Raw genomic sequence first — 17,405 nt, forward strand, 5'->3', positions numbered from 1 at the left:
TTGCCTTTTTGGTCAGTTCACTCACCCACCATATTATTGAGGAATGGCATTCCAAGTGTGTGTACTTTACCACGTCATGTTCAGTTTATTGTCTGTACTTGAATGTTTTGTAACAGTAAAATGGTTTACATAAGTCTTAGAACTAAATTCCTTGAGACTTGACCAAAAGTGTTTTCCAGGTCAGTTTATGTACTAAGGGATACTTTTGGACATTAACTAAGTGTAAGTGTCTCGATTATGTAAGGTAAGTGTCTCGATTATGTAAGCACGCATGCTGACACTGTATTATGCACTGATATGCTGTACAACCATTCCTGGATGCTTTGCTCTTTATTGTGCCTTACATGTGTCGTTTCTTCTGGGTATTTGTATTTGTAGCATCACCTTGTATAGCACTCTAGAGCAAGGATCTGTTTTTCATTCACTGTCCCACTAGGAACTGGCAAACTCTTAGGAAGTCAGAATGCATATGTGACTCCATTAAAATACAGAAAAATAAGTTGATGTAATTATCCATGTCACGAGGCATTCAAATGTACGCACTTGGGATACCATCCCTTAACTGACCAAAAAAAGTAGTAACGCACATGATAGTAATTGTAACTAAGAGTCACTAAGCTGTCTACGAGGATTCCATCCATTTTACTTACACATGTGAAGAAGACACCAAATACCATTGTGTAATGAAATATGGCACCATTAAGGACCTCCCCTTACAACAAAAAACTGTCAACAATTTGTTACATAATATATACTATTTCACCACATGATAATAGAGTGTTTGAGTATCCAGTGTGCTACATTCTTTGAACAACTATTCTAGTATATTCTAGTATATTCTTAGTATGCTGAGTTGTGTGCATATGTATGGTATGGCTTGTATGCATATCTTGAACCTTAGAATTTCTTGTTTGTAACATTTACCCACCAACAGCTGATGTGCATTGTGCCTGTACAGGTGTGGTGTGTATGTGTGTGGTATTCATGGGGTTTGAAAACACATAAAATTGAACATGTATCTTTGTAAAGTTGCAACGCGCTTAACTTTAGTACTATTGCCATGTAATACTAAAAGCATCATGCACCTTAGTACAGACATTACATGCTGACAACTAGTGTAGTTTGTGTGTAGTTTAATAGGAGATAAAAGCTGATATGAATGCCATGACTGTTCTATTAGAGTGTTGTCTATATTCTCAAGAAGTTAGATCCGTTTGTACATAGACACAGCAAAGTAAAAAAGTCTTTGGATGTTATATACACGATCATGCCAGCTCAGAAACACTAGGCCGCCTGTGCACTACTCAGATATGATAGTCAGACCTTACAAATCCTCCTGGGGCAGGACTAGTATTCTGCAGGAGGTGTGGACACCCGAAGTCTATTACATGTGAGATGTGATACATGGACAGTTGGCATTTGCTTCTCTAGTTACCCTTAATTTAAACAGTTGGGTACACTGGAGAATTTCTTGCAGCAACTGGAAATTATTGAGCATCAAAACCCAGATCTTGCAATTACCAGCAACCATTTCGCTGTGCTGCTTCCACACTCGATAGGATGTTTCCAAAATCTGTTTTGAGAGGACCATCCAGAGCATCTCCCATTGCTACGAGAAAATTAGTTGATAACACAGAAGCTACAATACCATGCACACAAACATGCATGCATGCACACATGCGCACACACGTACACACACACACACACACACACACACACACACACACACACACACACACACACACACACACACACTAACCAAACACTTTCTTGCATGTCCACACATGGGTGAGGAGATGATAATAAGAAAACACAAAAGAAGTCTTGTGTTTCTCGTACAGGAAAAACATATATAACTTCTGTTGCTGTTAAGGCACAAGGCCACCAATTGTTAGACTTGGTGTGGTCTTTCGTCTATTTGGCTTCAAGACAATGACTTACACCAGTCGTGATGATAGTACACATACAAGACCTGCGGCTACACACTTACCGAACTTCTCTCTCAACTTCAAAGTATTCTTAGACCAGTGGAAGCTGTTCTTTTCTTAAACAAAAAGAATCTGGTGCTGACAGAGATTTAATTATACTCCCTTGCATGTACAACCATGGAGAGTTCTTGTAGGATTGCAACAGTAGTGCCAATTAACTGAGAGAAACTTGTGCTATAGTATGTTTCAAGCGTATCTCCTTGGTAGTTAATTTATACTCTTTGAACAGCCTAATAGGCCGAATTACAGCATCATTTTTCTGGGCAGGTGATTTTGGTTACATTTGTGTGAGCATCTCGAGTGTTTGTAACATGATACAGTTGGTGTGTATGTGTGGACACTTTGTCAAAAGAAAATCTGTGGTTTTTCAGGTTGGGTAGAATAAGTGACTGTAATTTACCGGTAGCAATGTGTTATCACTGGTGGTGACATTATATACACTAGTACACAGAAAAATTTTCAACTAGAGTAGGGACCATAACACATCGATAAAAAGTACTGAAACAAGCTGGAGTAGTGCAATCACAGTAAAACAATAAGAAGTGTTATATTCCTACTGTGCATATCCAGTATCTTGAGCACAGTAGGAATATAACACTTCTTATTGTGATTTAATATTGTGCACTACTCCAGCTTGTTTCAGTACTTTTTATCGATGTGTTATGGTCCCTACTCTAGTTGAAAATTCCAAATTTTTCTGTGTACTTGTTTGTTAACTTTTTTTGTAAATAATTATTATGACTGGTGAACCCATGCAGTACCGCATCTGAAATGACACCGCGTGCCTCAATTATCGTCTAAAAATTGAAGTATCCATTATGCTTCATTGTCAGCTATGTTCAACCCGTTACGCAGTATTTCGAATAAAACTGTTCAAAAGCACCTCTGCAATCCACGCATACCGAAAGAAATTGTGCTGCTCGCCCCGGGTTATATCAATAATAATCGTCTGAAAAGTGAAGTATCCATTACGCTTCATTGTCGGCTATGTTCAACCCGTTACACAGCAGTACAAATCAAAGAACTGTTTGAAAAGTGCCTCTGCTATCAAAATAGCTACTATGACAAATACGGACGATTTCTGTTACAAAGGGAAGCCATCACGTGCTATTGCTAAATTGACACTTTTCGCTGTCAGCAAAGATGAATGGGACACAAAGGTGGACACTGGTAAGTCCATGAAGAAGGCATTGCACGTACTGTGGTATTCCAAAAGGCACCTGTCGGGCCGAAGCAACGTCGAACAGTGAAGAAATCAAGCCCGTAGCGTTAGCCGTTATCGAGTTATGCTTGTCTGAAAGCATCAGTTAGTCAGTTACTCAGTCAGTCAGTCAGTAGAAAATTCCATTAAATAAATTATTTTTTAAATTCCGTAGCAACTTGTTGAAAGTGTTTCGGGTCGATCTGAAAGCTTGTTTGGGCTTAGTTTTACCTAACCAATACTGCCTCATCGTCATCAGGGAAAACTGAGGTTGTTTTTTGGGTGATTTGATTTTGTGGGCCACGCCTACTCCTTTACTATACACTACTATCGTAATGCAGACTTGGGTCCAAATACATTGCATAGTATTTAAATACAAATACTATAAATTTTCCAAATACAAATACAATTGCAAATACTTTGGTCAGGACGATATTTAAATACAAATACTTTAATTTCTCTAATTTAGTATCTACGCTGTACACATGCTAGTTGCGCTTATTAATTTTTGTTAACACTGTTACTATTGAGATTAAATTGTTAGGTACATGCCAGCTCTACCATAGCCTCTATGCATGTACAGGAGGTGTATGTATATAATAATGATTGCATCTAATAAACATCAGTTCTTCAAATCTTTTATCCATTAGTCTACATCCCTCAGGTCAAAATATTTTCCCTGCAATACTAAAAAGTCTTTCAACAGTCGACTTCAAAGGAAAGGTAACTGCTTATGTATCCAGTGAAATATACACTTGAAAGTAGTGTGGACCAAAGGTGTCGACAAGCTATGCATAGCTGATCTCACACTAAAGGTTCATTTGATTTTACCATCTTATTGTAGCAAAAGTATTAGAAGTAATTGTAAGTATTTAGGAAAGTATTTAATTACAAATACAAATACACCCAGTTCCCAAACTACAAATACAATTACTCAAAATTTGTATTTAATTGCAATTAAATACAAATACTGATGTAATTGAACCCAAGACTGTCATAGTGTATGATAATGTGTGTACCATGTTGTTTGTGTGCTAACTATTGACTCTCTCACACATACGCACGCGCACACACACGCACGCACATACACACACACGCATGCACACACACACGCACATGCGTACATATACTGTGTGTGCGTGCATGTGTAGAGGTAAAAATTCTAGAAGTACGTATCAAAGCTATGCATACTATCACCATGGGTTCATGACAAACACTTGTTAATACATGTACGTACCTACACTGTATTGTCATCATCTGTACGTGTACAGGTAGTGCACAAGTATGAAGGTAGCAGGACTTCTTTGATAAGATTTGTTAATGTGTTCATCCTAACCTACAAGATATGTGCATTTGTGTTGCCTCCCTGTTGGCATTAATAGATTACATCTGTCCATCTTCACTGCCTGAAAACTCAGGGAGAAACTATTTCCAGGGCCTTAGGAACCTCTCAAAAGTAAGGATTCAATAGAAGATACCTCCATAATAAGGCAAAGATTTTTGTCCCAACAGTGTTGGCCTTGTGTTTTGTTTTACCAGAAGAGGAAAACCTTTTACCACAGAAAAATTCTTGGTCCCAGTGTCCATTATAGAGAGGATGCACTACAATGGTTGGACCGTGTATTTGTAAAGTTGTGGTTTCTTTCTAAGTTTATTAACGTTATTAAGTTTAGTACAAGCAAAGTTACTGACTTGGACAGAATCCCACATTCATAAGAAGACAGCCTACGTAACTATGTTCCTGCTACTATTACCTACGTATTTAGTTGTGTATTAATTTAAACTGGCTTCCGTTGTAGTTGAGTGACAAAGATGTACGTGATGTGTGGGTGATGTATAATGGTTCTTGTTGCTGTTAGAATGTGATTTGTATTGTTTTATTGGTAAACTGTAATTGTATCCAATTACTGGTCAAGATTTTGTGGTGTCATCTTTTGTGGTGTGGTTCTTGTACGCTGGTTGCTATGCAGTAGTATGGAAGTGTTGTACATGCACTATACACTCACACACACAACACACTGCACGCACACACACTCACACTCACACACACACACACACACACACACACACACACACACACACACACACACACACACACACACACACACACACACACACACACACACATGCACACACTCACACACACACACACACACTCACACACACACACACACACACACACACACACACACACACACACACACACACACACACACACACACACACACACACACACACACACACACACACACACACACACACACAACGTACACACACATACCACACGCACATGTATACACACTATAGCTACATACATACGTATGTGTACACATACAGATTACACACATGTGTACGTGACTTACGTAGACCCTTATGGCCTGAAGTCTTTCCAGTGACATTCAAGTGTTTCATCTTGCTGTGGTCTAATTGAAAGTACTTGACTCATTGTCAAGGTCTTGAGAAGTAATAAAGTGCTTGGCTTTGTCGGAATGAAACAATTTAGTTTTTTATTTGAAATTAATAGGTGATTTCATTCCAAAGTTATGATCATTTTATATTACCCATGAATTTAGAGATAAATTACCTCCCCACAGGTACGTGATTTACACCCTAAACTCAATAATATAAGTGACCATAACTTCAAAATGGAACTACCTAGTAACTTCAAATATAAACCAAGTTATTTTGTTCAACAAGACCTTTACTTTGGTACCATGTTAATTAATGCCTCAGGGAGATAAAGGACAGAAATGGTCAAATTTCTGTGCAAAAGTGGCCACAAAGGTCAAATCTGTGATGGCACTATATCAAAATATACGTGTCATGTGGAGTACTGTTAACGTGGAAAGTGCATGGTTTGGCTAATTTTAGGGACTACACCGCTATACTATATATGTAAACAATGTTTTTTGATGAGAGCTGCTTGAGGCTGTAAGACAGAAAGTCGTCTTCCTGTTATAGCCATTTGGATATGTATGTAATTGTTGTATGATTTTTAATAATTGTTATTCCTTAGTTGTTAAGTGGTCTCAATTTGCGGTGAAGTACTGGTATGATTGATATAGCAGCCAGTGGTGGTTTATAATCTGCTGAATTACAGACTATCTGTCTCTACAAAATTAATCTGGTTTCAAGCATGATCAGCTAGCTATCCTATCAAAAATGTGTGCTCATAATTTCTATTGCATACAGATTTTACATGAATAATAGAAAGTATATCTCTCTTTCATTGCTTCATGCCATATTTGTTTTGTTATGTATAACAATACAATTGTGTTTGGTCTAAGCCCTAGAGACATGAGAAATGAATATAGTTATATAATTTCTTGTGTAACGCTGAACATTGCCAGTAAATTTATTCGTATGGTAGTGTGTATACCTGGTGAACGTGACTTGTTTGATAAGCTGCTCGGTGTGTGTTACATAATGGTGTCTGCACTTTACAGTGTCTTTTTGTATTTGGAGATTTCATGTATAATTTTATAAAAGCTAGTATGTTTGTTGTACTGACAGAGACCTGTCAGTGACTTTATGGTTAACTTTTTAAAAGGAGAAGCTGTACAGTTCACAATACCAGCCTCAGAACCTCAGGAATAAATTGTATCAAAAAATTGTATAAGTTAAGGAAGTCTATACAACACTGTAAATTATTTAGCTTCTTGCATATGTCGCCTGGGTGGTACGCTGCAACCTGTTAATGTGGGATGCTTAAGAACACCTACATAATCCTGATGCTTCCATAGTACAGAAAATAGCCAGGAGACCTGTTGGTCTAGTTATCGCATGGGTTCCACTACATGCACATGTGTGTGTGAAGTTTACACTGAAGTCCCATATTTACACTAGTTGTACTAACCTGTAAAAATTCTCACAATGTAAGATGTTAATTGACAATAAGTACATTATCATTAACAGCAAATTCATAAAAAAAATTATAGTTAGAATGAGCCGACAAGGTTTTTCTATGCTAACCCTGATCAATGTACAGCTATCTCACGCACGCATGTGGTAGCTCCTCGTAAACAGCTTAACACTTTTAAGTGGGCACAGCCATACAAAAGTTTAAGTGTGAACAAATTGACCCCTGCCACAAAAATTCCCCATCAAAACTTCCCATGTATTGGGTCAACTTATGGAAGTCCATGACAATCCAGTAACATGTTTACTATTACACAAGTTATACTCATGATTTGATCAATGAAAATGTTTAGTTATAAGTTTCCAAACACATTTGTATTAATTCATTTAGCATCTAATACAACCGTAAACAAAGGAAGTCGTGTCCACATAAGCTGTAATGTTTTGCTTAGTACAGATTAAGGGACAGTGATATTGTATTATGTGTGATGGTTTTGTCATTGACAAAGTCTGTGATATGTACTATTAGAAAATTGCTTGGCTTCCATGGTAACAAGAATACAGTGTTGTTATTGTACACACTACATGAAACTAATTGTTCATAATTCATCATTGCATTGTGACAATTTGATAGGTCAGATTCTTAAACAAGTCTATATCATACTACATGCTGATTCACAATGCACTGATATGTGTGTGCTATTTAATGGATTTGACAAGGAATTTGGTGAATATTGTTTGGCTTTTTCTTCAATGTTCGACATTGTTTCAGCCAAAGATGTGCCTTTTCTTCAACCGCAGAGCAGTTATATGGTGCACGCATCATGGATATACAGTACCGCCCAGAGGTTACGTTACAATCCCTCGCAAGTGCTCAAATCCAGGCCACGACTGGACACAACGCACGACTGGAATACATCACGTGCGAAGGCAGGCAGTTACTGGAGCAGCCACCTGAGGGAGCTCACATGTCGGGGCTACAGGTGGTGAGTTAGTTAGCACATGCCAATGAAATCGCATGTCGAAAATTGGCTACACAAGTGTCAATTGCTCGCGAGTGTAATGTTACCTCTGGGCGGTACTGTACCTTTTCCCTCCATTTATTTTTCCACTGCTGCGTAGGTGTTGATTCGTGTGGTGGCTTCAATGCTGCCATCACAAGAAAATTTCTGTTACTGTAATCAGTGAATTGGTTTCTTGTGCTGTTCTTCATTCATAATACTGCGTAACCGGTGGAAACGAAGCAGAATAGCCACATCACTATTAAGTAATTGATTATTCAGTTGCTCAATTGATTTTTATAATGTGTCTGCCTCAAGCCATTCTCTCCTTTGATGTGATATGCATTGGTTAACATCATGAAAGTAAGCAAGAAAGTAAATTTTGCATTTGAACAAGGATCATAGAAATAACAAGCGATGAGACAAGGAAGGTTGTATACGTCTGTAGCTATAGGAATGCTAGTGGACATTTAATTCCATGACTATGACTGAAGTAGGCCACTAGTATACTAACAGGTGTAGATATTCTATGATATGTACACTCCCTGTACCTACTCAAATGTAAGTTTCTATAGAATTGTGATAATATTTATTCTCTCATACAACCTTTTATCATTTTTTGCTTGCACAGAATTTTACATGCCGTAGACATGTTTGAAATGCACGGTGTTGATTTTTAATGAGATAAAGACTTCTGCTATTATGTGAGCTTGGAAATCTCAAATCTCTAATGCAGTGGAGACTTGATCTTCCAGTAATGTACAGTCTAGGTATACAGGACCACTACAAACTTTCCCTGCGTTCGTTTTGCTTTGCATTGAAATTTCCTCTAAATTTCAATTTTCACATTCTAGGGGCTTGTGTATTCTATCCATGTTACTATGTTATGTAGCAGTGTGGTTAATGAAGTGGTTAGCAATGATCATTTACACAGTTGAAACTGAATTCCCTCTGTGCAAGTGGTCAGGTTACTAGTGCACACATGAACAATGTACATACAAGTTTGGTTGTTTCCATAGTAATGTCTGTCATTAAGCATATTGTGTTTCTTGGCCTATACATGTAGTATGATAGGTGTGGTTTAGACAGGTGATGAAGCGCATCGTAGTAATCTGCATTTGCGTTCAGCAGATCCATTGTTCATCTCTGTGTGATGCAGTGATATCTGTACATTGTACATTATATAGGATTCCATCATCAAACTTACCATGTTTTCTTGACATGTGCCTCCCAGCCTGACAGGTATGGTATACAGAGGTAGTGAAGTGCATCATGACATCTCCTGTCATTCAGTTACGCATTCCTGTCATATATACTCCTCGTGACAGTGTTGTCCCGTCACTATACCATCTTAATAAAACCAAACTTTGGAATATATTTATGTTTGATACACATTAACCAATGGGCTGGCTGTTTTGTTAAAAAGTCTTTCTGATAGCCAAATCTAATTACTCATATATTTGAAGGATTCTACAAAAGAAAATACGTAATGCTTTAATGCTTTGTGGTCCTTATTTGGGTGTAATCTAAACCATAACTGAAATTATTTTTGCTTGTAGTTTTTCAATTGTTGACATTTGTAGACAATACAATCTGAAACATGTTGTGTATGTGCACTTGTATATTTAGAGTGTAAATATACACTCATGTTTTACATTCTCCTTTGAGGAGTCACATTGGTTCTTGTTTGTACATATTTACTCTTACAAACTGGCATTTGTACTATATAAAAAGTAGTTTCGTTGTAGCAAAACTAATGTATGTACTTTTTGATAGCGTTTCTATTTTATCTCACTGCTTATGTACATGTGTCTATAGTATGGTATGTTTGCTGTCAAATTATAGCCTGCTTGTCTGATTGGAGTTACATAATTGGTATTTGACATCCTTTTACAGCTCAAATTATATTAGAGCCATTCTACACTGTATTTTCTTTTTTATGCCCTTTTTTTAAATTGTGGTGTCTTTGGTATATCTGATTATCATCGTTGCTGAATTAAAATAGTCAATGCTTTCTGATTCTAGTATCCTATTATGGCTAAGAAACAATACAATGAATATTCCATTGTCTATCATATTCAAAAACTTCATAAATGGAAACTGTGCACCATATAATAACAACAAACTAAGTGACTTACCTTAATAGGCATGTAATCCAAGACTTGTGCCTAAACTGTATATTATGTGTATCAAGTATAGGCCATGGAAACCTGACAGAAATGTCATCCAAGAATTTATTATTTGGTACATATGAGACCGGATCTGCAAAAAAGGGACATAATTGCACAAGCCTAAATTTACAGTATAAAGCATTGAATACATTGGGTGAAATACTTGTGTATGATTGAAAAATTCCGTAAATTTTTTAACCCCCCTTTATTAGTGAAGGAAGGGACTAACAATAAAAATCTGGATATCATCTTATTTGCCTGCTCAAGAGGAGTTGGAAAATCCTTGTTTTGTTGCAATAGACCCAAGGACATGTAAGTTATGAGTGTTTATTTACGTCATGTCGAAACAATCGTACACGATGGATTTTTCTTCATGGATTTCGCCTTTGTATGCAGTGAAGAAGGGCGAGTAAATAAAAAACTTAGATTCCCCTGTTCGTGGCAAACACAATGGTGGGACGTTTAGCTCTGTACCTCAATCCGTTGGTAAATTACAACCATTTTTGTAAACGCCTGTAATTTATTTTCCCTATACTTGCTGTACAAATTGATTTTTCTGTTGTTACTACTTTGGAGGGCTGTAACTCCCAAAGTTATTGGCATATGAAGCTGAAACTTTGCTAGAGGGTACACTTGGCTTAGTAGATTATAAATATTTAATAAACAGGAATTCAAAAAATAAATCCATTATGTCCTGTTTTTGCAGATCTGGTCACATATTAGAGAAGATTGAACCACTGTAGCACCTCTAGTGTTTACACAAACATATTAAGCTGTTTACATGTCCTGCCGACCCAATGAAACATATGCGTAACATGTGTATCGCATACACACGTGGGGTAAATAGTTTACTTTAATGTGTTGTTGGATCTGGTTACTGCTCATTCATTTTGTCAAGCTGTGTATCCTGCGTAGCTAACATCAACATAGGCATGTTGTGTGTACAACACTTTCCCTCACAAAAGGAACTATTCTGATGTCATCTCATATCATTTTACTGTATGAAGTCCTCTTATGTAACATGCTGAGTTAGATACACGTAAACAAGCATTAGTATTTCTTCGGTCAGGTGTTACAGCTTAAGATCATGTTCAGTGTAGTACATATATACCGAAATGACTTTTAAAAAGTTTTGTATTCTTTGCAGAGATATGTGTAGCACGTATGTGTACATGCGTGCATGCATGTGCGTGTGGGGTACATACGTATATGTGCACGTGTGTGTAGGTGGTTTGTTTTGTTTTGTACACATGTTGGTGTGTCTTTCTCTGTAGATGTTCGTTAATGAATGCATAGTTTTGCATGCATAGTGTGACTGTGTTTGCACTTAGCAAGTATAATGTGTGTTGTCACCCTGTGCTTGCACAAGCATACAGTAAAGCACATTAACTTTCACATTCACAAACATTGTATATATGGTGTATGAACTAGCACAAATTTATTACCATAAATAAGTTCATAGTAATTTGATTTAGTCCTTAATAGAACATTTATGCATGTATTTATGCAATTGGAGTTCATTTCCGTGAATGTAACTCAATGCTTGATGGTTGTGGTAGATATGTGACATTGTAAGGTTTGGTCAGTATGTGACCACAGGATAAGTGAATTGTTGCATAATGTGGTATAGATAATTTAATCAAAATGTGTTATAATTTGGCGGAGTATTCATTTATGCTCAAATAAGGTTACATTGTTTTTGAATGTGGTGGGAAGGTCCTTAACAGAGGCTATAGAAGACTATACACTTTAGTGTATTTTAATGTGAGAGAAATGTTTCATTGAGTGAACAATTCATGTTTGCTGTTAGATGCCATAGTGTGCATGTGTGCATACAGACAATTGTAAACAGAGTAGAAGCCTTGTATTTGAATGCAACGTTGACTGAAATAGCTGCCATAGGGTTTTTATTCATGCCCCACATGACTACGTAGTGGATTCCATTCTTTCACTATGGGATATGTAAGATTAAAAATCCTTTTCCTTCCTATATGAGTGATGATACAGCAAAAAAGGTAGCACATTTGATGTGTAATCTTAAGCATTTCTGCCACTACTAAATAGATGCATGCCTGTGTTGCATATGTATTGGATTAAATTTCTTTTTCTCCAAATAGTTAAGTGTTTATCTGTGTAATTGGCATGGTATACATGTATTGTTTCAACTGTCAACTGTTTGTTGTTTTTTTTAGGAGGTCGACTGTCAACATAATGGAGTGCACTTCATGTAAAAGAAAGTTTGCCACTCAGCGTAGCAGTGAGGGGGACACTCCAATGTGCAAACACTGTCGACTATGTTTACAAGCCGCCAACTCTGTGGTTACTACAGAAGATGATCACCTTGACAATGAAAAAGATAATGTAGACACACTGGTTGAGTCCGTAGACACACTAGTCGAGTCGGTCCCGGTTACTTCTCCAACACATCTTGCAGTTTCCACTTCTAGCGTGGACAGTATGAGCATTGTAATGTACCCCACAGCTACCATTGGTGCAGCAGTTGATAGCGAGGAGACTGTGATAAAACAAGGGGCTACTTTAAAGCAAGAGAGACGTGTAACAATGCCACCAGCTTCGTGCAAGCTGTGCCACGCAAAGTTTCGTTATCGCATGTGCCTAGTACGTCATCTCAAGACCATACACAAAGATGTTATTGACTTGAATAATTTGCACTCGTACATTTCATACGATTCAGATGACATAAACTTGAATGCTTCATTTTCTGGAGGGGGAGAAGCAAGTGGATCAAACTTCAACTCTGAAAGACCTAGACCTAACCTGCCCAGTGAAATCAGTAGCAACACTGGTGACTCTAGTCTTACCAGTATCACAACCTCATTTGATCTCTCCAGCAGCCTGGAATATGATAGCCAAAATTCTTCCATCGTTTTGGATGACTCCCTTAAGAGGCTTTTCGTCTGCTACTTGTGTAAGAAATCATTTGACCGTCAGTACCGGCTGAAGAGGCACCTGCAAGTTCACAACCCAAACAGACCAAAGATAAAATGTGACCTCTGCACTAAGACGTTCACTCGCCATGACTCACTGGAAGCACATGTTAAAGCAGCACACTCAAACATGCGTCCATACATGTGTACACACGAGGGTTGTAACAAGGCATACTCTAATTCATCTCAGTTGCTTCAACACACTCGGCTCCACACTGGAGGCAAACCATACCAGTGTAGCTACTGTGAAAAATCATTCACATATTCTAGTGAACACAAGGAGCACATTCGAGATGCACACACAAACACTGCAGCCCACAAATGTAGCTACTGCCATAAGACATTTTCCAATGAGGAAGATCTGTCACTACACAAGACAAAAGAGCACAGGGTTGAGTGTGAAGTTTGTAACAAGACATTTTCCCGCCTTGCTTATCTAGAGGTACACATTAAAGTACATGAAGGTGACAAGAGATTCAACTGCTCTACATGCTTCAAGGGTTTTGATAATGAATCTGACTATCGTCAGCACATTAAACTGCACCCAGATTACAAGCCCTATGCCTGCCAGCTGTGTAACATGTCCTTCAGTCACCCTAGCAACCTCATCAACCATCAGAAAGCATTGCATGATCCTTCTGGTAATGGTGACAAGCAGCAACCATTAAATCTTTCAAGCGTCTCTATGCCCTCGGATTGTGATATTCCCGAAGAGAGCACCACAGCTTTAGACTCAGATGACATGCACGTACATTTGCCCATAGAAGCCTGATAGATGTTTTTGTGTTTCTGCTGCTTTTAATTGTGTTGAAGATTTCATCATCTTCATACCTTTAAAACGACTGAACTGTTGCACTATAATGACTGCTAGCAAAAACTGTTTTTTTAATATTGTTTAGTATTTTACTTGATTTTACAAATATTGTTGTACTACACATCCAGCACAATATACAATACAATATAAAGATACTTATCACTGTTCACTATAAAACTAAACATTTATTTATAGCAATTATTTTGCACTACACTACTAATCCAATGTACTGGTCACTATAGGTACACATAATACATTACAAGTGCATTAAAATGTGGTTTAAAATGTATTACTCAGTAATACAGGCGGTACTTGTGGTTACACTATTGTATTGGGACATTGTTCACTTGCAGTAGTAACGTTCCTCCACGTGGGTACACTTCTCACACTTCAGGTGACAGCACCAAATAAATTTACAATTGCAGTCTTCAGTGAACGTCACTATCTTTCTACGGAAGCGTCTGTTACAGCACATGACATCACAGTTCTTGACAGAGTTTGGTTTTCTGTCACATTCCCTGCCAGCAGTCCCCAAGGAACCGTGATGTGTGTCCCTGTCACAGTAAGTTGGTGATGACCTGGTGTAGACTAAGTCTTTGCTGGTAGTTGTCTTAAGCTGGCTAATAAGTAATGGTGGATTGCTTGAGGACACAGTTACTTCAAGTGCTTCGTTGTACTTTTTCGTGAGGATTTCACCAATGGTGTTTAGAGGTGGGGTAACTATCCAACATGTTTTAACACTGCAGGATCCAGATATGCCATGACAGTAGCACTCCTTTTCATAGTTTTCTGTCACCACCTATTAGATTAAAAATAAAACAGTTACAAGTAAAAATTTTCGAACAACTTGTAGGTGAGATAATTCATTTCAAATTGAAAGCAATTGAGACATGAGGAAAACCAGTAATTACAAGGCTAGTGTAGGGTGCTAATAAGGGAAATAAGAGAAGGTGTTATCTACAACTAAATGTGTATATTTACTGTAGGAGTCTCATACCACAGGGGCTTCAAAGTCACCAGGTCAAAAAATAAACAGCTAAGCTAATATTATTCCTGTTATTGGGAATACCTGTATAGTCTACTACATCAATGTACTTACCAGTCTTCCTGCTTCACTGCTGTGGTTTCTTAGTATGCTTGAATGATCACTGCCTATTGTGAAGGCCTCAAACTTGCTGGCGTAGCTGTAGCCATATGCCAAATTGTCACCACAACCTCCCCATTGGAATGAGTTGTTTGCTGGTCGGCTAGTAGCATCACATGAACACTGTTCTATCTGCCCCCTAGAACAAGCCCTGGCTATGGAGTACACTATCCCAGCTGATGTGATTGCTTGAACATAGGCTGTCTCCCGAGTGTCTAAATGTACAATAAAGATGGTCTTATACTCGTGCTGTACATAACACAACGTTTTAAAGTGTGCGTGTTAAAACAAACTGAAATTCAATCACATATTTTCACGTTGAATTAAACTATGAAGTGATTCCTAACTACTTAAATTAATTCATGGTTGATGTATAGGAGGGAAGCCAACTGAAACAAGATATAGCCACAAACATATGGTTCTAAAAATTCTTTAAGAGTAACGTAACAGCAGAAATTGATGTAATTGTCTAAAGCCAGCAGCATCAAAAATTCTGCACTGCTCAAGTGTGTTGAACTAGTAAGTGATAAAGCTTTAAAGTTTAAATACAGGTAGCTGGACTGGCTCCTTGCAGCAGGCAGGTTTCCAACGGGGGAGTTTGAAGTACTGATAATGTAGCTGCAGTTAATGAAAATTCCATTCAAGATCTTGTTCAGAGATCAATACAATATCAAAGACTATATAGAGCATTTATAGTTACACTATTTCTTATAAAGGCTCACTTTTCTTTAGCCCATTCTTGAAGACTCCTTGAGAAGTGTAGGGACAATTCCATCTTCTGGGTGCTAGCTGTCTGGAGCATTCTGTCAAGCCATCAAATGCTCCTTCTGCAATGGCTAGTGCTGCATCTGGCTGCAAAGAACATTCTTCCTTTTGCGCTGAATTTAATCCATTACTTTTTAATGTGCAAATGTCAGATAGATTATTGTAACTTGACCCAGCCACACTAAGTGCAAAATCTACTGACCTATATATGCAAACAAATTAAAAGATGCAGTTTAAAATCACCCAATACTTAATGCAATACATCAAGATCAGTACAATTGGAAGTTAGTAGATCTAAATATATGGCAGTTGTCTACTTACCATAAACTTGAGTGTGAAGCTGGTAGGGTGATCAGTAAGATGACTACACTTGTGATCAGTGAAATGAACATCATTCTTGACAAAGTACAGTCAAGCAACTAAGCTTAACACACTTCAACTTGTAGTCACACAAAACTGATGTTGTCCTTTGTTCACTCTTCTTTTATAAATGGCAAGCCACACAAGTGGTACATTACTTGTTACGTGAGACTTACCTAAGTTCATTCAACCAAGTCAAAGTGTCTGTTAACCATAAAATCTGATATCAACAAAAGACAGTATGATATTCTTTACAGTGAGTACCAGTGGCCCTCATCATGCCATGCAATACAGTAGTACTGTATAGTAGGGATCACAAAGGGTTGTGTTTTATAGACCAGCCTCACCTTTCTTCATGATGGTATTGGTTAGGTATTCATCAAGCCCAAACATGTGCATACTCAAAGTAAATCAGAATTAAATGCAATTTTTAAACCAATTGAAAGTGAATTGATGCATAATTATTGTGTTATCAAGTCAATAAACAAACCGTATAGGTCTGCCTACCCTCAACAATTTAAGCACTATATAAATGTGGGACTTTGTCACCATGTGCACAGTGTTGCTAAGATATTGTAAGAGCACAGGTACCCATAAACATGTTATGTCTAAATCTGATCTCTAGGTACAAACTCCATGAATTAAATAGATAAAAACATATGATAGCTACACTTTTTGCTCCAACCTTTATTTGACATTAATTCTGGCCTAATTATATATGTTCTCTTTCTAATACTTCTGTCTTTGTTTATTCTTTTGGAAACATAAGAGTGTTACTTTTGTTGCAGCTAGGTAGCTAATAAAAAAGGATGCCGATTGACAAAATTTTTACAATCTATCAATTTGTACACCGTAATTTAAAACACATACCCATGTGACCCACCTAAACAACGCACTCTGTTATGCAGAAAGCATTTGGTGACATGTTATAGCAATATTGTACACATTACACAACCCATATATTGAGTGCAGCTTATATATAATTATTACTAGATATAATAAGTCGTTGACAGGTTTTAGCCTTGAAGGAGTTATCACTAATGACTTGTGTTACAGCACACAACCATATCCAATTTCTTCATTACACAAACATAGTCAGCAGAGCCGTTGCCACTATACAGACATTTGGCTGACTACTGGATACTTTCAGTTTAC

General features: G+C 37.6%; 2 protein-coding genes across 3 annotated transcripts in view; one reads left to right on the top strand and one right to left on the bottom strand.

The window, feature by feature from the left end:
• The window catches only part of LOC136252072 (zinc finger protein 184-like), a 23,560-nt gene extending 9,250 nt beyond the window's left edge, over positions 1–14,310 (top strand). Inside the window, exon 3 of one of the 2 annotated variants that reach the window (XM_066044429.1) lies at positions 12,412–14,309. In XM_066044429.1, coding sequence (XP_065900501.1) covers positions 12,412–13,939 — 1,528 coding nt within the window. In that variant the 3' untranslated portion in view covers positions 13,940–14,309. Of the gene's footprint in view, positions 1–12,411 lie in introns of both variants that reach the window. The other variant, XM_066044430.1, reaches the window with a different exon arrangement.
• Positions 14,021–16,368, bottom strand: LOC136252073 (protein Wnt-4-like). Its single transcript, XM_066044431.1, has 4 exons — positions 16,212–16,368; positions 15,848–16,092; positions 15,081–15,340; positions 14,021–14,780 (listed from the first exon to the last, which is right to left on the bottom strand). Exons 1-4 carry the CDS (start codon positions 16,283–16,285, stop codon positions 14,325–14,327), a joined length of 1,035 nt encoding a protein of 344 aa, XP_065900503.1. The 5' UTR covers positions 16,286–16,368; the 3' UTR covers positions 14,021–14,324.
• Positions 16,369–17,405: the final 1,037 nt, after the last annotated feature.

Source organism: Dysidea avara, chromosome 4, assembly GCF_963678975.1.
Source record: "Dysidea avara chromosome 4, odDysAvar1.4, whole genome shotgun sequence".
NCBI lineage: Eukaryota > Metazoa > Porifera > Demospongiae > Dictyoceratida > Dysideidae > Dysidea > Dysidea avara.